This window comes from Camellia sinensis, chromosome 4 (assembly GCF_055761805.1).
Source record: "Camellia sinensis isolate YWXY chromosome 4, ASM5576180v1, whole genome shotgun sequence".
NCBI lineage: Eukaryota > Viridiplantae > Streptophyta > Magnoliopsida > Ericales > Theaceae > Camellia > Camellia sinensis.
In genome coordinates this window covers 29837746-29860433 of record NC_138964.1, presented here as the reverse complement: position 1 = coordinate 29860433, position 22688 = coordinate 29837746, and the positions used below count along the sequence as shown (strand labels likewise).

General features: G+C 34.0%; 1 protein-coding gene and 3 long non-coding RNA genes across 4 annotated transcripts; 1 reads left to right on the top strand and 3 right to left on the bottom strand.

Moving 5' to 3' along the window:
* Positions 1–573: 573 nt before the first annotated feature.
* Positions 574–1444, bottom strand: LOC145824539 (uncharacterized). The gene is made up of 2 exons (XR_014366284.1): positions 1346–1444; positions 574–872 (listed from the first exon to the last, which is right to left on the bottom strand). It is a non-coding gene; the product is annotated as an uncharacterized LOC145824539 (long non-coding RNA).
* Positions 1445–1719: 275 nt separating this feature from the next.
* LOC114263023 (uncharacterized) lies at positions 1720–3868 on the bottom strand. Its single transcript, XR_014366283.1, has 3 exons — positions 2230–3868; positions 2036–2137; positions 1720–1927 (listed from the first exon to the last, which is right to left on the bottom strand). It is a non-coding gene; the product is annotated as an uncharacterized LOC114263023 (long non-coding RNA).
* An 82-nt stretch (positions 3869–3950) lies between these two features.
* On the bottom strand, positions 3951–11877 carry LOC145824538 (uncharacterized). The gene is made up of 3 exons (XR_014366282.1): positions 11439–11877; positions 6330–6454; positions 3951–4379 (listed from the first exon to the last, which is right to left on the bottom strand). It is a non-coding gene; the product is annotated as an uncharacterized LOC145824538 (long non-coding RNA).
* Positions 11878–16359: 4482 nt separating this feature from the next.
* Positions 16360–19793, top strand: LOC114263033 (F-box protein At5g07610-like). The gene is made up of 2 exons (XM_082923160.1): positions 16360–17539; positions 19588–19793. The coding sequence occupies exons 1-2, from the start codon at positions 16360–16362 to the stop codon at positions 19791–19793; spliced, it is 1386 nt and encodes a 461-aa protein (XP_082779286.1).
* The last annotated feature ends 2895 nt before the right edge of the window (positions 19794–22688 follow it).

Here is a 22688-nt window from a genome sequence, read left to right as displayed (position 1 = left end):
GTGGCAGTTACAAATGTCGCTATATCTTGAATTTACCAATTACTTGCTAACTTTATAGTGACGGGTCGACTGCTACTATATCCTTCACTTTTGCGGCATTTTGTAAACCGCTGCTATATTTTGACTCTATTCCATCAGTTTTACACTGTCGCTATAACCATAGAATTCGTTTCGAATTTTATTTACAGTGACGGTTATTAATCGCTGTTGTAGGCTATGTTTTTTTTTTTTTAAAAAAAATGATAAAAAACTACAAGATACAAGGGGTATACCCTAAGAGCTAACCAACTATACAAAGACACATAAACCAAAAAACAACAAAAGACAATCTAGACAGCAAAAACCATCATGTTCACACACCACATAAGCAAAGAGCAAATGAGGGCAAGAACAAGGCAAACAATACAAAAAAAAACCTAAGAGCAACATAACCTGGTTACATTGAAAAGATCCAAACAACAAAAGGAATTAGAAACAAAACCCAAAAGGCCATATTACAGGGACAATTTGATTACAAAATGATCAAAACAGACACTATAGCCCTGCTCACATTATATATCTATAACAACACTATTTTATTCTAATGGCTCAATACTCAATAATTGTAAAAGATAAAAGAGTCTGCATTTTCATAATCCCAAAATATCCAAAACACCTTAATTAAAAGGTTCATTACATAAGCCTATAATACAAAAAAGATCCAATGTTTCTAGCAAACTAATAGCCCACACTATAATCCAAAAGAAAAACTTGTCACATAACAATAGTACTCAAAAGTATTGCTCATGACACCATTTTATAAAGATCTCCATGAAAAATGTTCAAATCGAGAAATGACGTCCATTGTTTGATAATTCATATTATCTTATTTCCTGTAATAAAAATAATTAAATGAGCATAAGTATCATTTTCAATTTTAAAATCTATAAAGAAAATTTAGACTACAAATAATTCTCAACAAGTCTTATTTATTTATTTTTTTTGGTAAGTATATGGTTTACATATCAAAAAATAAAGATTACAATGAAGTTGAAGATCATAAAGCCAAACATTAGTAGCAGCCACCAAATCAAGCAACCACTAGCAACATCCAAGGGTCTATTTTTAATTGTATATTACAGTTTGATACGTTGTTGATATTCAAATTTGTTCGATTGCCCAATTCTCTATTTCATTGGTTTGTTTGGTATTTTTACAGATGCCAGTAAAGGAAGCAAAGTAGAGAAGTCAACCTATCAAACCCCAATTTTGTCCAAACTAACTAACTAACAATTTATTGGTAAAGAAGTCATTAACAGTGGTTCTAAATTTGTGTCAATGTATGTGTATTGTAATGATGACTTACCTCGATTAGAAGGTTGAATTTCATGACTCCCAAAGGAGGATCTTTGATGTGTTCGTGGAGAAGCTTGGTCCAGAATGCCACTAGATCCATCTGTCGCCTAATTTATACAATAAAATTTACATAAGTATGCATAAATTTAGAAAATGATAACATATGATAAATACATCATATAAAAGAATATGTCACATGTAGTTATACCTGCAAATTACTAGAACTATGTCTCTGACTCATCAAAAATGCTACTTGCTCTTTTAAAGAGTTTATTACAGCATCTTGAGCTTGCAACTGAATACCTTGAGTTTGCAACTAATCACCTTGAGTTTTTAGTTGTTCCTTCAACTCAATTATAGTGTCTTTGTCTCCCATTCTCTCTTCATCAGAAACCATTCTTAAGTGGTCAAAATTATTACACATGAAGCCATGCTTGGAAGGAATAGGCCCAAATCCTAAACCTCGAACACGACCATGATGCTCTTTACCCATCACTTGAGAATAAATATCATTTGGTGACCAAGATATACGTCCACCAACATTTCCTTCAGAGCTACTTGGTTGTGAGCTCATCAAAGCTTCTAGTTTTTCCTATAGCATAAATGGGGGGGGGGGGGAAATAAGAAGAAAAGAGCGAGAGTGATTGTTTGCCACAAACACATTAGAATTTTGAAAATGTAACTTATTAAATGGGCATACAATTTTTGTAGCTGCTGCTTCATTGACTGGTGTCCCATCCTTCCTTTTGTGAAGCGGTATATATAATTTTGCTCGATCTAGTGCAATCTTATCTTTTTGCTCCTATGTAACAATCATATTGTTTGAGAATAAATTCATAATATAATGCGCTAACCAAATTCAAAATATAAAACAAGAAATGAAGTTTGAAATACCATATCATATGCATGTTGTGCATAAGTTTTAGATCCTCCTGTATCTGCACTTGTTTGCTCTCGCCTGCTTTCCTTATTGGTTGTACTATGTTCCTTCACTCATAAATGCATAACAATATGTTAAAAAAAATGATATAATGACATTGTATTATTTGATAGAAAACATACATCTATGCATACCTCTCCTTCCTTTGAAAAACAATACGCGACAAGGTTAGCATAGTGCTCATGGTTAACTATTAAAGGCGCAGTAGCTACTATCTGTGCTGCTGTCTTTGTCTCATCATAGTACTTGGCTTTTAAACTACATTTCCAATTTCTCCATTTCTCTCCCATTGACTTCAATGTTCGATGCCTAATCATATCCCTTCTCTCATCTTGAGGAATGGCAAACTTGGACTACAATTGTATGTTTTTTCATGTTATGAACATTCTTAAAATTATCAATACAATAATATAAACTAAATTTGTGCATTTCTTTGCCTAATTCTCATATTTTTACATGGAGATAATGAACCACACTAATTTCATACTTCTTACTTCTAGACGACACCTATATCCTAATACAGGAAAGGAACTTTCAAACAATCCTAACAACAAACGTATGTCCTAAAAAGATTTATTCAATGAAGAAAAGCCTCAGCAGTTATATAATCAAAGATTTGAAAATTGTGATCATTCTATCTACATGCAAAAGCAGAGGAGTTAGGAATTTAGAAATTGAAGGACTGCCTATTGGGAACGATTTGAACTGCTTTATAGATTAAATTCTGGATTTTAATTTTTTTCTTTTCTAGGATGAGTTCTGATTTTTTGGGGGGGTAACATGTTATGTAGAGCGAAAGAAAAAAAATGAAAAGCAAGGTGGCTTAGATTCATAAGCAAACAAAAGAATGGAGTGACGATTGAAGCTAAATGAGAGGAAATCATTATGAAGACAGGAAATGGAACGGATACATTTCAAAGAAGCTTCTCAGTGCCTTGGATGTTAAAGTTGTTTGTCCTGGTTATATTGAAAAAAGGCCAACCTTTTGTTTTCATTTGTAAATCTGTGCTCATTTTCTGTCAATCTGCTCAGAAAATCAGTGTATTATTAGTATTGTCTTATTGTATATTGATATGAACAGCAAATTTGATTTTGGATTAATGATAATGATATGATCAACAATGTGTTATTTGTTGTGTAAGAAAATTTAATCTTTGATTGTGCTTTTTGAAGGTCATTTGCAAATAAGCAACATATACATGCACATGTTGGTATTAGGAATAGAAACCAAATTAATGATTCAATTATAACTTAAATTTGTTATAAAATCTAAGCTTGTAGTTAAAGTTAATACAATTTTCTTTACTACTGTAGTAGAATTATCACAAAATACTTGTAGTTAGAAAATTACCTCGATAATATTCCAACAATCTTCTTTATATGGATCTGGCACTTCATGCCAATTTTTGCACTTAATTGGGCATAAGTGTGGCTTCCTAGCAATGATGCCTATGAAGCGACTGAATATACCACCCTCTATAGAAACAACCTACAAATTCTTGTTGAAGGTGAGCATAATGCATTCTTCTGGAGTCAAATTCCACACTTCAACCATACGTGTAATTCCCCACGTGTTTTGCTTGGCCGATTCATCTATTACAATACAACAATGAAATATATCATGGAAGTTAAGGGTGACTTGTAATTTGTACCTCAACTAAAAATCTAATAATACCTGTACGTTGCATTTCTTTTTCCCTTAACCAGTCCTCATCTAAATCATCTTCAAACTGAGGGTTAACCTCTAATTCTTGAGGTTGAGGATGTGGAGCATGTGATGAAGCATGTGAGGAGGGATGTGACCAACTAGGTTGTGAAGAGCCATTTGATCGACTAGGCTGTGAAGTTCCATTTACCCGATTAAGCTGTAAAGAGGCATTTGAACGACTAGGTTGTGAAGTTCTATTTGGCCAGTCCAGCTGTGGAGAGCCAATTGAGTGACTAGGTTGTGAAGTTCCACTTGGTGCGTTAAGCTGTGAAGGGTTATTTAGTTGGCTAGGCTGTGAAGAGTTATTTGACTGGCTAGGTTGTGACGAGCCATTTGATCGCTTATTTTGGGACTCATTCTGAAGATTGCAAGTTCTAAATCGTTTCTTTGCCATATCTGCTAGATAAACAATAGATGTAATTAATCAAACACAAAGATATTAATCAAATTAAATGAGCATTTATCATAGTATACTAAAGATATTAAAGAACATAAGCCATAGGAAAAGCTCATATACACCTCACAAGATTTTCTGTACACAATGCATGGAAAGAGGAACAGATCTGTTACAATGGTGGATTGGGTATAAATTTAGATTCTTGGAATGGAAAATATGGGATGTGTTTCCTTTTGCTGCACTGTGGTATTTGTGGAGCGGCAAAATGATTGTAAGTTCATTGGTTGTCAACTAAGGGTGCAGTCTCTAGTAAATGGTGTTTGATTGTCTTCGTACGGTTGTAGGGGTGAAGAAGGTGCCAATCCTAAGTCTGCTCTTGATTTTTTGGCAAAACACAGTCAGTGGGCTGTGGTGACATTAAGCCCTAATGGATGCATTGCAAAACATGGAAAAGAGGTTAGTGATATGTTATATTTGTCTCCTCTTCCATAGTTTTGGTTATTAGAAATATTAATATATAACCTAGTAATATATATAAAATCTGTGGAACTTTGAAAGGTAACTATTCCATGGAATCTTATAATAATCTCTTTTCCAAAGGCACATGTGTACCCCTTATGGAATGGATATTATCATCCTAAACATTGTGAATCTGAATTTGTTATCTAATGATCATGGCAAGTACACAAGATTAACACAAGACATTTATTCTGTTTTAAGTACACAATATGCTCTCTTTTAGTATATAATAAGTCTACAGACACAAATCTAACTACAGAAACAGGTCTAAGTACAGAACATTAGCACTAAAAAAGTGCGCTTTTTTATTTTTTTTACTTTTTGGTAAGTAATGGATAGAATTTCATTACCTCTTTCAGATTGTTCGGGTTCTGGCAATTGGGGAGGCAAAGGCAATAGATGCCACTGGAGCAGAGGACCTGTTTGCAAGTGGGTTTTTGTACGGATTGGTAAAGGGGCTAAACCTAGAGGAATGCTGCAAAGTGGGCTTATGCAATGGTGGCTCTGTTATTCGGGCTCTTGGGGGTGAGGTCACACCAGAGAACTGGCAATGGATGCATAAACAAATGCAGACTAAGGGCCTCACTGTCCCCAGTAGTGATGAGAGATATCTCCTGTCAAAGAGGATTTTTTTAGGGTTTGGGTAATCATTATTGCTATTGTTTCATGAGTCAATGTTATTTGGCATTAATGATAGGCCAAATCAATTAACTAACCATGAACTAATCAATATTTTCACAGACCATAAGATTTAAACACTGAAGCCAAGCAAAACTGTACACATTTTGTGCCTTTCTTCACCAATAATACTAACCATTTAGGTTCAAAGTATGAATCAAGGTGATTAGTAAGGTAGATAAAGAGACATGCATGTGGATAAAGAACATAGCATGACAAGGTTCAACATAAGCAAATATAGCATGACAAGGTTAAACATAAGAATTTGCCTCTGTGCTGTTCATGTAAAATTGGTGAACATTGAGAAAATCCTCAAGGTACTTTAAGTGGCAAATGTGGGGCCTAACTTGGGACCAATACCTTATTTGTAAGTAATATTCCTTTTTGTGGGACCTTTTGGTCATTTAAAAAATATTTATAAAAACTAAGGGCTCTCTCATAGGCTCTTTTGATGTACATGGGTGGCATCCCCTTGATGCTAATTAATGTAGTTATTATTTACTAAATAAATAAATAAATGGTGTAGGAATTTACATAGCCTGCAATACATGTATACAAATATGTATGTGCATGTATACATATATTTACGTCTCGGAAGTTGTAGAAGTTCACTCTCAATTAGATCATAATTTTAACCACCAATGGTTATATTCAGAAGATGCCCAAACAAAATATGAGGTAAACAGAGATCTGCAAATGTTAACTACACAGATCAAACCTATGCATATGATGAGAGAGAGAAAGAGAGAGACCTCAAACAAAGTTAAATCACTACCACCAGTTATGTTCCAGACAATTCCAGTGGCCCTCTCTATGCCAATATCTAATAACGGTGATTGAACGACATTTAATGCAGCATCTCTTGCTCTGGACTTTCCTACACAAGAACAAATACCACAAGATAACTTAGAGAAGTTTGGCCACTCATCCTATTTCATCAGACTAAAACAAAGCCAAAAGCAAAATGCAGAAAAAAAAATAAAACAAAAATATATCTATCCATACATTTTCCTTTCTTGGCTTAATTAAGGTTACTTATATTACTTTTTTTTTTCTTTGATCGGAAAAAGAAAAGCTTTATTGATGTAAGAATCAAGTACACAGTACAAAAAACCATCAATAAAGAAAAGGAAACTGCAAAAGCATCATAATAAGCTAAATCGTCCTAACTAGGTTGGCACCAAAAACCCCATCCTATCATTTGCTAGCACCCCTAGAGTTGGTGAGAAACCAACGAGAAAACAAAGCAAACTGAACACCTACAAAACCAAATAGACTACTGCCAAAAAGCCCAGCCTATCATAATCAGACCGACCACTAAAATAGAACACATTAACTGAGCAGCCACCAACCAGTAAACAAAAATTGAGCAGACAAACAAAGCTAAGCAGACCAACCACTACAAGAGACCAAACAGAGCAGATAGCAACTAAACATAAACAGGACAGCAGCAAAGCAAGCCATATAACAGCAGCAGTAGCAGAGATTCACCACAGTAGCAAAAACCTCTATTGCATTGAGATTTCATCAGCAAAAACAGTACTGAATTAGTACTCTATCACCCCAAAGCAAAAGGCCATCACTACAACATTGCACTCAGCAGCACCAAGGATCACCACTAAACATATCAGGACAGCACTCAACAAACCAGTACTCACCCCAGTAGCAAAGAAACCTCTATTGCATACAGCAGCAAATAATCACCACTAAGCACCATCCAGCAGCAGCAGAGGTTCACCACAGTAGCAAAGAAACCAGCAGTAGACAACTAAGGAAACAGAACTGGTGCCTTGAAGACCAGCAGTAGACAACTAAGGAAACAGAACCAGCTACCTGAACCACAAGCTAAGAACTCTGCAGCCTGATGGTAATGCACACTCAAAACTGGTGCCTAATATTCCAGCAGAAACAGCAGCCTTATCCATACTAGCAGACTTCTACCTTACAAACCAGAACCTGAACTGGTGCCTTGAAAACCAGCCCAGAACTAAAACACAACAAACTTGCTACCAGCAGACTAGAAACACCAATGCAAACTTAGAACTCTGCAGCCTGAAGCTAATGCACACCCAAACTGGGGCCTAGTATTCCAGCAGAAACAGCAGCCTTACCACAATAGCAGTCTTCTACCTTACAAATCAGCACCTAAATTGTTGCCTTGAAAACCATCCCAGAAACATACCACAATAACTCGGATCTCACACCAGACCACAATAACACAGATCAAACAACACAGGGACAGATCAGAAAGAAACAGAAATTAGCTAGATAGTAACCTTAGCCAAGGCAGACTAAAACCCGTTGAAGATGATGTACAATGTCATTGACTGAGTTACTTATATTACTTAATCCAGATAAGTATTCAGTGCTACCTTCAACATATTTAATTTCTTATAGGAATTCATAATATTAAAATTTAAAACCTTAGAAAAACATTTAAAAAAAAAAAGGATCGTAATTAAAATCTGGCCACTGAAGAACACAATAAAAAATTGATTTGGCCTATCATTAATGCCTTAAAAATCCCTAGGGATAGTTTGAGCACAATAATTTGACTAGAATTTTGAGCAGGCTGAATGTAATCATATCAAAATCGGACAGTACATAGTTCAGGTTAGGCAAGCACAACACCAGTATTATGGTGCAGATGCCCAGAGGCAACACATTAAACTACTCTGTAAGAAAGAGGCTCCAACACATCCACATCATCCCTAGTGTTGTTAGTAAACTCCTTAGTTCATTAAACATAACATGACACAATAATAGTACTACATTCAGACAGGTTCGGACATACATGACTATACTAATATAAAAAAGCACTACACAATTTAGTGTAGGTACACATAATTGAATTATTTGTATATGACTTTTCATGTATATCTTTTCCTAAAATTGAACTATTTTATATTGATACGTTTCATTTTTTTTTTATTTGTTTTCTTCAATTTCATTTTCACAATTTATGTAGCATTTTAATTTTTATGAGTTATGATTTTTTTTACCTTGTCGACCCCATTTGACGGAACATAAGGCTTAGTTTGGTTTGGTTATGATTTTTTACTGTCTTTCACGTGCACATGCAAATACATAGTGAAAGTTTGGTTGTTGAAGATTAAGAAAAATCTCTTGTACAATACATTATATGGTTTAAACTCCATGATTAAATTTAAGTATTACATAATAGATAAGAAAAATCTCTAATATAATACACTATTTCTGAGAAAATAATACAATTCTACCTTAGTACATAAAATTTTAATGAATTAAAGGGAAAACAATAACATTGAAAAAGTAATCTATACTAAACTTGTGGCACATCAATTTTTGTGCAGATTAGGGATTCAGCTTGTATTTGAGTAATTATAACATGCAGCATTCTACTCATGTAATGTATACAATGTACACGTATAGTTTTTTTAGTATCTGTGTTTCATAGTTAATAATGTGTCAAGAAAACAATCAGTTGCAAAGCTAAAGCTATTAGCGAATGGGTCCAACAATATATATCAAACTCTCAAAGAACTTCAAGTACTGCATACATAGTTCATTTCTAATCTCACTCTTCTTTCGTCAATTAAATCACATTCTTCTGCAGCACCATTTATGCATGTGAACCAGACAAGTAACACCAAAGTAAATGATAATAAGCAGACCTGATGTGAAAGAGAACTGTATAGGAATAGATGACATCAAGATCATCAAGTTCTACACACTAAACAGAAACAACTTAACTTGTAATATTAAATGTTTAGCACAACCAATATCAAGAAAATTAATTCACAAGAAAGTCACTAATTAAATGCTTCCCCTCCCAAAAAATTAATATTTTTTATTTGCAAATACATGAAACAAAGAAGTAATAAACCAATAAACAATTAACATTATCCTTAAAAACTAACATTCCAATCCTGCAGCAACAAATTCCAACACTAATTTCAATCAAAGCTCACAACATAGCAGAGATTCATAGCTCAAGATGGCATAAATAACATACCATAGTGCAAAAATAGTAACCGACGGTGGTAAAATAAAATGACATCATTCGAAAGAAATCAAAAAGCTGCCCAAGTCTCCCAAATGGATAACTCTCAAACAGCCTAATGGATAACTCTCAAACAATGAAACCTAGTTGTGCAACCAGTACACCAGGAGTCGTCCCATTGCAGCTACCCCATTACACATCTGGATGTACCCAAAGCATCAATGACAGCAGACCAGATAGAGTTGAGAAGCCAAGAATTCAGACCAGTTGCAGGACACACCAGAAAGCATAATACCAATTATGCACAGCAAAAAGCACACCAGAAAAAATTTGAATATTTGTATTGTTTGAATACAAATTTTCAAACAAAAATAAAATATTTGAATATAAACTTCAGAACAAAAATAAACTACAAAACAAAAATGAATGGTGTCCGCAAATTTTTTGTGATGTGCATCCCAGAATTTTTTTCCCCCTGATTTGAGTAAAATTTCCCCCTATTATGCCAGCTCACAAATAAGAGTGCCTTGGTGACAGAAAGAAATATGGTTCTAAGGGATTGTTTGGCTTAGCTAAAAAGTCACTAAAAAAATCATAAAATCATAAAAAAGGTCAAAAATTCCTTCCATTCTCTCTACTATTTGCATGTTTTTGTATAGAAGTCAAAATCATTCCCAAACACTAATTTTTTTCACCTCATATTTTAACTAAACAGACACTAAAAAGTTGATTTCCAAACAGACCCTAATTTCTATGACAAATTATTGCAGGTGTTTGAAGAACTGAAAGTGGTTATGCAATATATCCATCAGGACATGACAAGCCGTAGCACCCACAAAACATCCCCAACCTCAAGAAGACAAAAGCTGAACTTTATATTTATATGTTAATGGAAACATCTAGTGGGTTCACTTTCTCAAATAATAATATAAGGAGATATATGTACATGAGTATCAGTTATGTCACCATTGTTGTTCCAGAAAGAAAACGCTTTGTGCAAAATTGTAACTTTTTTTGTTTGAGAAAAACAGTGGTTTTGGCTGCTATAAGTTATTCCATGTTAAGTGTTTCTACAAACTCTCTGTTGCAGTTGACTTAGTGGTGATGCATTCTCCTCGGTATTCTATTTTTTATCATTCTTAATTTTATTTCCTTTTTCTTTTTTCTTGGTTTATTTTTCCCCTTGACTCTCCTTAATGGAGGTAATTAAATGGGATAATCTGCCAAGGTGTTATAGTGATTGGGTTGATCTCTATGGCTGGTTAATCTCAATCTTTGAATTTTTGTTGAACATACTACTGGTTAATCTCAATCTTCTTCGAATTTTCATTGAACATACTATAGATGAACTGATTATCAACATATAGTGTTAGCATTTTATATTTAAAAGTTCTCTAATATCATACGCATCTATTTAATAGACATATAACAACAACCATGGGAATTCCCCAAAAGAGATAGTCAAGGGATGTCCTCTAGGCTCATTGCTTCCCAAAGGGGCTAGTCAAGGGATGTCCTTTGGGTTCATTGCCCCTTGTAGATTTCTGATGTGTGACTCGGCACATGGAAATCCAGGTCGGGGTCAGTACATACATATATTGAATACCAACAATTTTTTTTTCTATTTTCTAAATTATTTTCCCAAATCAAAATCATTCAAGTCCTTCAAAGTAGAGAAGTTTTGGAGATATTACAAGCATTAAATGGAGTTGCAAGTCATAGATTAACAATGAATTTCATTGACCCAAACTTGACCGAAGACAGTATAGGAAAAACATAAATAGAGATAGTAGAAGAAAAGAAGACTGGCAGAGAGATAAACCGAGAGACAAGAAGAAAGAAAGGGATAGAGAAAGAGAAACAGAGAAAGCAAACTAACCTTGAAATCACAGTGGGAGGATGACGAATGCTGCGGGGAAGGATGAACGCCGATACGTCGCCGCGGGGGAGGATGAACTCTAATACTTCACCAAACAGGGGTGGTGGACTAGGGCACAAATTGTGAGTTGAACGGTTTTTTTTTTTTTTTTTTTTTTTTTGGACTGAAATTCTGATATGTTATCCACTCCCCAAGAAAAAAAAATCTGATTTCGTGCAAAATCAGAGTTCGATTTGGCGGGCCTCTATTTTGATTGGCTTTTTAGCAACGGTTGTGTTCAAACCGTCACTATTAAAAAATATATTGCAGCGTTTTAGGCAAAAAATGTTACTAAAAATTTAATTTTTAGTTGTGGTCAATAACCACTACAATAGCCCATTTATAGCAGCATTTTTTAGGCCGCTATAATAAAAAATGCTGCTAAAACTGGATTTTCTTGTAGTGCAATTTAGTCCTCTATTTTATATTGAAGGCTATATTATGAACTGTTCTGTACGGCATGGTATACTTTGCTAAAAAAAAAAAAACCGAATGGACATGGGAATATTCTATATTGATGGTGGGTTAACGATATGTACTGGGTATTTACCTCCTCCTGTATGTTTATACAGATTTGTACAATATGCGCAACGTGATCCCGAATTGATTTACTATCATGTTGAGCTGATCTTGCCAAGAATTTTAACTCTGATATTAGTTGGTCAAATTACTTTGTCGCTATACTATTGAATTTCTAGACATTATGGAATCCGGATGGATGTGATTACAAGATACTTAATGAAGTTATGACCCTAAGAATGGATCTTGTAGAACCTACGTACGTGAAGTAATTGAATACTCTGCTTATGTTAATTGACTGGGCCGGACGACTGGTCTATAATTTCTGTATGGCTGTTTGCTGACCCACTGTAATTATAAATTGCGAATATGAAACCATGTGGTTGATCTTGTAACCTACAGTAGGAAAAGGAAGAATTATCTGCTCAGTAGAACACTGAAATGACTAAAAAGGGGCCAAATTAATTTGTGCTGTAACAAGAAGAAATGTTTACTAAGGGAGGATGTTACACCTTACTGTTATGATTGATTAATTAAACATGATTTTGAATTTGATTTCTGGCTTTATCTTTGGATGGCTCTCTCTACTCAAAAAGATGGTTGTTCTACCTGTTTCGGTTACTCAGATCGAAACTTATAATAGTGTGACTAAGTGTTTATCATGGTACATCTTCATGAATTTGCAGAAGTATATGATACTAGTTTTGATATTATCATAACTGTTTGATTCGGGCATGATTCTTTTTGTGTTACTGTGCTTAGAAGTAATGCTATGAGGAATTAACGATGTGTATTGTGACCCTTCTTTCTGTTGTACTGACCTTGTTAAAAACTATTACATATAATTCTGAACCAATATAATGGTATGCCTTTGAAATGCTTTTGGAAATAAGGGAATAGTAAGAACAAATTGTGAAGCTAGTGGCTACGTACTTAAACAACTTATTTGTGATTGTTGGAATGAAGTATACCTTGTTAAATAGGCAGAACCTTGTTGGTGGACTCTGATAGTCTTATCTTATTCGACGCAGGCTCCTATGAAATAAATATATGGAGTTGTTTTCTTTTATTCTACATACCTGAAATGAACATCGAAACGACTAGTTGGATAAAACTCTGAGATGTTTATTATGTTGGGGACTTTGGAATAACTGTGATACATATCGGGTTAACCCGTGACTTGTTCGAACTGAGGAATTACGTGAACATCTATAACAGAATTGGACAATAGTGTGAGACTAAGATTTCTAATCTGTTACGTAGTAAAACAAGTTTGAGGGACCAAACTTATTTAAGTGAGGGAGAGTGTAATAACCCGACCCTCGTACATATTTTATGGTATACTTTCAGTCCCCTACTCTGTGCATTTATATGCTTATTGTGAAATTTTGTGTGAAGTGAGGTTTAATTGAATGAGTCTTATGAATATAGATTCATTTTTGTTTAGTAGGAGAAATATCTGTTACAATTATAATGTTCAAATCAGAAATTGAACGCCTTAGAGTCTTGATAATTTGAAATTAATTTTATATTTGAGATCAGCATGATTTTTAGGTCATAACATGATTTTCTATGAAATTTTGATTTGGAATGATTAAACTGATGGATTTTCATCTTTATTCACTTTATATATATATATATATATATATCAATGCTTCTTATACATTTGACTTAGGGAAACCACCACTCAAAAATATCTCCTGGAGAGAGTAAGAGGAGAAGAGAATTTGAGAGGGAGAATAGAGTTCCACAAGGAAGAAAGTTGGGAAAGTGAGAGAGATTGTAGAGATTTGAACTTAAGGTAAGTGAAATCTACTTTGAATAACCCCTCTCTTAATCTTAATAAGAACTTCTTGTGCTATCATGTAAGTTAAGGTTGTAATAGGGGTTAAGGGTTGGTTAATTGAGGAATTAGGGGAGCTATTCTTAATACTTGGTTATGTTGGAGTTATATTGAATTACCTAGTGAGAATTTACATTTCATTTCTTCAACTATCACATTTGAGCTCATTTATGTAAACAAATGGCTATATGTATGTATATATGTGTGAGGAAGTGGAACTTCCATGGAATTGGATTGTGTTTATGAACTTCAAGGAATTAAAGCCTTGATTGAATGTGTAATCCATGTTAATGTGATGATTATGCCATTGTGTTGTCTTAATTCCTCCATTATAAGATAAGAGTAATCATTAAATGTTTACAAGATAAGAGTAATTATATGACCTCTGCACTTACATACATTATAAATATTACAATTTAAGTTTAATCATTAAATTGTTGAGTGCTATTGTTCACTGAGCCTTGCTCACCTTATGTTATGTCTATTTCTGTAGGCAATCAACCTGAACGTCGGTCCTAGTTCAGCTTTGGTCACCCCTTCCTGGTCAAGCCATGTGGAAAAGCTTATGCACTTTGTGGGGTTCCCTCAATGACCCCTAGTTTGGTCCTTAATCTTTTGTCTAATGTAATTAGTCGTGCATAATTTCCTTTACCAATATTTTTGCTGTATGCCCACGTGTGGGGCTGGTTCTGTATATATGCCCAAATATGTTATTGTGTGAATGCATATATCTGCTTCTTGTATATCTGTCTATCATAGGAGGAACTGTTGAATGGCACATTGAGATTCTGGCATACAGGTGTGAGCTCGATGGATGTTAATTTGTACTATTTTGTGTTATTAAATGCTTTCGTTCAGGCCCTATATGTTGTATATATCGTATTATCTGTCCGGTTCTGAAGTGGTCATGCCCAAACTTTTAGGGGCGAGTTTGGGGCGTGACAAAGTAAGTGTCAGAGATGGAGAAGGAAGGCTAACAGTCCTAACTTTCAAATCACCGCAACATAAAGGGAGGCAAGATCCACGCTAGAAGAGTGGACGCTAGAATTGTGTGATTCCATCACAGATTAGGAGAAAGGTAAGTACTTTGAACAAGAAAGGTGTGTGTAGCTTACATGTGTAGGCGTACCATTCAATTTGTGGAGTGTTAATACATTCAGAGACATTGGCAAGTTGTGGGGTGAGGTTGTTCAATTTGATGATGATATTAGTAGCCAAAATTCTCTTCAATGTGGGAAGGTACGAATAATTACTACCATAATGGAGTTCATCAATACGATGATTAATGTTGAATGTAATGGAAGCATGTTCCTAGTTAGAGTGTGTGAAGAGCTTCCAGCAGTAATAAAGCCATGTCATTGCACAAGTTTTTATCTGGAGAATGAGGTCACTGGATCTATTGCTCAAGATGAAGTAAATCAATCGTCAAAAAATGATGGGAAAGACAAGGAGGAAGATAAAGATGAATAACCATTCATTTTTATAATACAGATTTGACTTAAATATGTAGGTACCGATATCTGATCATATTGATTTTTTGCATGAACATTATACTCACCGAGTCCTAAAAAGTAAACATTTTGAATCACCGAAATCGGTCCCAAAATGAACCTACAAAAATCCAAATACTCTCTCAAATGGAAATGACCAACATGAAAAAGCTCAATCTTTTCGTTGAAACCCCCTTTAAAATATACCCCTCTTATCCCAAATTTTTATTTTTGTTAAAATTGATAAATATAAAAATAAAAAAATTTGAATACTTTATTTTTAATTTGATGAAAAATTTCATAAATTATCAATTTGATGAAAACCAATACTTGTCCCTTTGAATTGATAAACTTTTGACAAAAAGATTGGAGATGGGGGAAACCATGGGCCTAATGGCTGCGTAACCCGCTCAATCTAGCTTCATATTTTTAGGCTTGGAAAAAAAAATTGGCCCATAGGATTAGGCTTTGCTGAAATTTTGTGCCCATTTAATTTTTGAATTGGACTTGAAATAAAGAGTTTTAGTCCGACTAGGTCTGACCCAACCATTTATAAAAATATTGATTTTATATTTTATATTATAATTTTTATAAAAATTGGCTTAAATTCAAATAATCATTAAAAAGGGTCTAGTAGTCCATAAAAAGGAAAATAATAGTTTATATCTATTAAGTTAAATGGGCGCACTTGATAACTCGATTAGGCCCGATATTGGACTGAGCCAGACTTGGATTGATACATATCCTATATAGTACAAGTTCGGCCCAAACCTGGTCATGTTAAATGTTTGTCCACCTCTAATTTTTTAGTATTTTTTTTATTAAATTTAAATTTAATAAAAAATTAAAAATAAAGAATGATGCTCTTGTGGTATATATTAAGGGTTAGGGTTTAAGATTTACATTGGGCTTTTAGGGTTTATGTGGACACCTCTCTCTATCTCTCTCCGTCTACCTCAGTGCCGAACAGATTCAATTCACATATTCCCATCCCTACGTATTCTCTTTTGATCTTCCTTGCAAACCAAACATGATCAATATAACAACATCAAGCAGCACAAGAACGAATTCCATTATCGGTTGTTCTTCTTCGTCAACGGCATTAGAAGCAGTTGTGAGCAATAAAGATCTTCTTACACAGATTCTCTTATGCGTTCCTCCCAAATCCCTACTTAGATTCAAGTCTGTTTCCAAGAATTGGTTCCTTCTCATCTTCGACTCACAGTTTTCGTTCAACCACGCTCGCCAAAATCAACCCAACCACTCGATCGTGGGACTATATTTTTGTTACGACTATTGGTGTTCCATGAAACAAGTCATGTCTGTCTCGCTTCACGACAATGCAAGTCTTCCCACACTTTCTTTCCTTAACGGTGTTGGTGTTGAAAGAGATTCTAAAATCAAAATTCATAGCTCCTGCAATGGATTACTCCAGTGTGAGAGTAGTCAATTTGCAGATTTGAATGTTAATAGAAGTTATATTATTTGTAATGTGACCACACAGAAATACAAGCTACTTCCTCAAACTTGTCAACATTTATCTAGATCATATGCTTACTTAGCTTTTGATCCTTCAAAATCACTGCACTACAAAGTTTTGCTTGTATTTGAAAGGATTGATAAATTTAATATCTACTCTTTGGAGAGTTCGTCTTGGAAACATATTGATTTGACTACTGGACCAAGTTTATGGGGAGGAGGAGCTTTTTGGAATGGAGCAATCCATTGGTTGGGAGGAAAAGGAGAAGTTCACACTAGATTTGACTTTGATGCAGAAAAGCTCACGGTAATGCCAATTAGGCCTAAAATTCTCTCTGAAGACAAGACTAGGTATTTTGGAGAATGTTGTGGCCGTTTGCTTCTTATTCAGATGCCTTCGTGTCATTATATGGAATTCAAAATCCTCAATATGAATAGGGACTACAGCAGTTGGAATGTGAATTGCAATGTCAATCTTGCACCCTTAATTGATGTATTTCCTGGGATAGTTCAGAGCACTGTTTTCCATCATAGTTTTTTTGTGGCAAGTGTTGAGAAAGAAGAAAACGAACACGATTTTGCACTAGTGTTACTCTTTCTAGAGAGTTGCAAAATTATTTCTTATAATGTGAAGTTGAAGACAAGGAAGGTGCTTATTGATTTTCTCCTAGGTATCTTGGATAATGTTATTTGTCATTATGGTCTTCTTAATCCTTTCCGATTCATCGAGAGTATGTCCCCTGTTTGATCTCATCAATGTCTAGCATGTTGGAGCAGACTTCCCCCCCCCCCCCCCCCCTTTGGTAGAACTAGTCAGAATTTGTTTATTGTTAATCAGCTTTTTTAGTGTTAAGATATGGAATATTTTGTGGTAATATCTTTTGTTATCATAATTTTATCATCATCATGGTTATCTAACATAATGCTTAGCACTCTGCTCAAGTATTTGTTAGGGGTAATGTATTCCATGGATAGAAAGATAGTCAATACATTTTCATCATTTTTTAATTTTGTGTGACCTTCACAAGTATTTATTTGTTTGTTTTTGGGTAACCTATTGTTGGGGTAATGTATTCCATGGATGGAGACCTCGATTTAGATAATGTATTCAACTTTTAGTCCTCTCTTTGGTGGTTGAGAAAATACTGAAAAACATGTAACAAAATAGATGTGAAAATTTTACCTCCATTCAAATATATATATATATATTAACAATTTGCAATGGACCACTCTATGGTACTCTGGGGAAGAGCTAATTAAAGAAGCTCCGATTAGTTTATAATGCTACTCTCCAAATGTGACCAAACCATGGAAATAGTAATATTGTGTTTAGATCATGAATTTAGGTAGATATTTAAAAATAAAAAATAAATGAGTATGTGATATGTAACTATATATTATTTACATTTCATCCTTTTTTTCTATCTTTTACTAAATTTGTATACAAAACAATAATAATCTAAACACAGGTTCAGGGTCAGTAGGTGAAATTTAAGGACATGATAAAAAATTATGTCAAACTTAAACAAAAGATCTAAAACTATCATCAATGTCAGATGTGGAGTACCTTAGGTTTTGTTTGCCATCCCTTAAAAAAGTCAAAAAAGTCACTATTCTATTTAAGTCACATCACCTCTCTACCAAATCACTTTAAACCCAACACATACCCAACCCATATTTCATAAAAAGTCAAAAAGTGTACTTATTTAGAATATCCCAAATAATCCTTTAATCCTGTGTTTGGTTAGAGGATTTGAAGAGGGATTTGGAAAAAAAATGAAAAAGGTAGGTGAAATGTAAATAAAACATATTTATTTTTCACCTAATTTCACACACATTTTTCCTTTCCATTTCTAAATCTCTCCTCAAATCCTTCAACCAAACACAGGAAGAAGACTCCCATGTTCTGTTTACCTCTCTGTAATAGCAAATTCAGCCTGCAATGGTGATAGAGACTTTCATTGTTATCGCTTTACATGTGAACCCTGTTTTGACCATTGTAATATATTAATCAAAGTATCACTCATTGGACCGATTGCCAGAGAGGGTAGGTGAAACAAATTTGATTCATGGATTTGATCTCCTCCTGATTTAGTTGGGTGAAATGAATAGGAAACATAAGAATAAAAAATTGACAAAATATGGCACACAACTTTCAAGGAAAATTATAAAAAAAAAAATTCAAAGTTTGTCCCTTGCAACAAAATAAAATTTTATTTTATCAATTTAAGTTTAGTCTTTTGTCCCCACTCTTAAAAAAAAAAAAGTATAGTCTTTTGATTTGTTTTTAACTTACACCATTTGTCAATTTTTATTAAGTAAATTGAGAGAAAAATTATATTTTAGTCATTAAACTCAATTAAAAATAGTATTTTAGATATTTTATGTACACCTACATTGAGTTCAATGACTAAAATATTTTTTTCTGTCAATTTTATTTAATGGAAATAAAAAATAAATTAAAAAATTATTGTTTAAATTGACAAAATTAAAAATTTATGATTTAGTTTGTTACAAGGGTCAAACTCTAATAGCATGTTTGGTACGATGGAACAAAATGAAGTGAGAATGGAATGAGAGTGAAAATGAAATACAGTTGAATGCAATGGAATATCCATTTCCATTCCATTGTTTGGTTGCCAACATGGAATGACATAGGAAAAGATGATAATTATCATTCTCATATTTGGTAATGCCTATTAAACTCATAGAATGGAATAAATTTTTATTAGTTATTTATTTTTTTAACTAGTAACAAATAAATTAAAAATTTATATAGATCATAATAATATTGATAGTTGTCGAAGTGATGGTGTGAGTTGTAGTCATAGTGGTAGTGGCGATGGCGATTGCGGCGGCGGCATCGATGGTGGTGATATCAATGATAGTAGGATGGTGGTAGTAGGTTTTTGTGGGTGGTGTTGTGCTTGCGATGGCGGTGGTGACGGTGGCAGCGGTGGCGGTAGTGGTGACGGCGACCAATGATAGTAGAGTAATGGTTCTCATGATGGTAATGGTGGTGGTGTGATATTTATGAACGTGATATATATAGTAGTGGTAAGGTAATGGTTGTGGCAGCAGAGGTTGTGGTGGTAGTAGGGTAGTGATTGTAACGGTAGTGATAGTGATTGTTTTATGGTTGTGGATGTGGTGGTAGTGATTGTGGCAATGGTGGTAGTAGTAGTGGCAACATCGATAGTATGGTGGTGTGGTGGTTATAGCGGTGACCATGGTGGTGGTAATGGTAGCAATTATAATAGTCAAAAAGTCAAATAACCAATTAAAATAGCCAACTTCACAAATAAGGTCAAACTAAGATGATTTAAACAGTCTAACATTTTTCTTTAAATTATAATTACAAGATACTATGACATTAGTTATTTCATGATTTTCGTAATTTACTTTGTACAAAACAAACATCTATGTCATTTCAAAGGAAGAAAAAAAAAAAGGATGACATGATTTTGAAAAACGTCGCTAAATGTCATATAATGACATTAGCCGATAATTGAGACGTCATTAATATATGTAGAAATTTACGATATCTTAAAAACGTTGGCTAAATTATTTAATGGCACTTTATAAACACAAGTAAACAATGACCGTAAACGTTGTTTTAGCTTTTGATGGCATTTTTAAGACCTATTGCGGTGTTTCTCATGTATCACTAATTTCAAAATTTTCAACAATGCATGGGGTCACTGCAAGAAAAAGCAGAATTGGCGACTAAAAAATCCCCTTTCGTCGCTAAAAGTAGCATTTTCGGCGACTAAAATGGAATTAGTAGCCAGCGACTAAAACAATTTAGTAGCCAAATGTATACGTATTGGCGACTAAAAATCAGTTTGGTCGCCGATCATATGGGTTTTAGTGACTAAAAAAATTTTAGTAGCCAAAAGTGAAGGTTTTTGGTGACTAAAAACATTTAGTAGCCAAAAGTATAGGTTTTGGCGACTAAAAAATAGTTTGGTCGCCGATTATACGTGTTTTACTGACCAAAATAAATTTTGTAGTCAAAAGTGAAGCTTTTTGGCTACTAAAAAAAATTTAGTAGCTAAAAGTCTACAATTGGAGACTAAAATTCAGTTTAGTCGCCAAAAGTGGAGGTTTTTGGCGACTAAAAATAAGTTTAGTCGCCAAAAGTGGTTATTTTTAGGCGGGAATTAATTTTTTTAGCGACTAAAAAATAATTAGTAGCCAAAAGCATAGAATTGGAGACTAAAAAACAGATTTAGTAGCCAAAAGTGGTCTCTTTTTTTTTAGTAAATAATTTATTTTTTACATAAATTATATTGAATAAAAATAATTATGTTTATATATATAGTTTTATATTAATACGGGTCAATATACTATATAAATAATATATGTTGCATATATAATCATGTGGTGTTTTAGAGGCATAGTGGAGATAGTGTGTTGCTTAAGGTTTAGAATATGGGAGGTTGGTGGTTCGAATCTCAGCGGAAGAAAAGTTAGTATTTCTTTCTTTCACGGGACGACTTTTGGCGACTAAAATTATTGGTCGCCAAAAGTGTTGCTTTTGGCGACTAAAAGGTTTGGTCGGCGATTCCTTGACTATTGACGACTTAAAGATTAGTCGGTAAATGTATAATTTTAAAAAGTGTAATTGACTATTGGCGACCAAAATTTTGGTCGCTAAAGACCTGTTTTTTGCCGGCTAAAACTTTTTTAGTCACCAATACCTTCCCCGACCGTGTTTTTGCAACAAAACCGGCGACTAAAAAATTTAGTCGGGGGAACTATAAAGTCGACTTTTGATGACTAAAAATGGACTTTTGGCAACTAAAAATTTAGTCGCCAAAGGTGCTTTTTCTTGTAGTGGGTTTATCTCGATAATTTGAATTATTATTTTTTACCATTATAGATTATCTATTAAATAAATAATATTAATATGGAATCACATTTCAATGTGTTTGCCTTTAAAAAAAATGAATAAATAAATTTTTTAAAAATAGACCATTTATGTTTATTTTTATTTTATAAATAAGACGATAAAATTATAAAACTATATTATCATATGAATTTGATAAATTACACTGACACCTGGTCAATACCTTTGAAATTACATTATCACCCCATTTATTCTCTCTGTTAGTAATGGGCGCCCATGTGGCATGACCATTAAATTTGATTTTGAATCCTTATCCAAATAGGTTTTGATTTTGAAATCAAACCTATTTAGGATAACCACTCTTGAAACAGACGTTATCAGTTTGAACTGATATAGATAGATATAATATATATTAGATATTATCTGTATCTTAACTGATATGGATAGATATTATAATACATTAAATATTTGTTATATGGTTATGGGTAATCTAAGAGAAAAACAACGTTGAGTCTGTTTCAACCCATACACTGACTCTCTCCCAAAAACACAACGATCAAGTCTTTGACACTGTGGTTAGTGTGGGTGATATTCAATCTGTGATATCACTCCACTGCTGGGTTGGTTCATCAAGAAGTTTCCTGGAAGCATGTGATTTATCCAAGAAGGTTCTATCATCAAGAAGGTATGATCTGATCATTTTAATCCGCTGCATATTCTGTGTTTTTTGTTTTGATTTACATTGGTATCAGAGCCAATAATGGATATTTTCGTGCTTTCTTTTATCATGTGTATATTTATAAAAGATGTGGAGATCCAAAATATTTTATTTTTATGATCATTAATGTCATTTTTAAGAGCATAAATGATTTTATTTTGGAAAAAGGAGTCCGGCAGTACAAAAATCGGAACAGTCAGCACACTGGAAGGCGGCGCGTGGATTTCACGCGCCACCACACCGAAGACACGCGCGCCCACGCGCTTACACGCGCCTACACGCGCCGGATGCCATGCTGACGCGCCTGCAC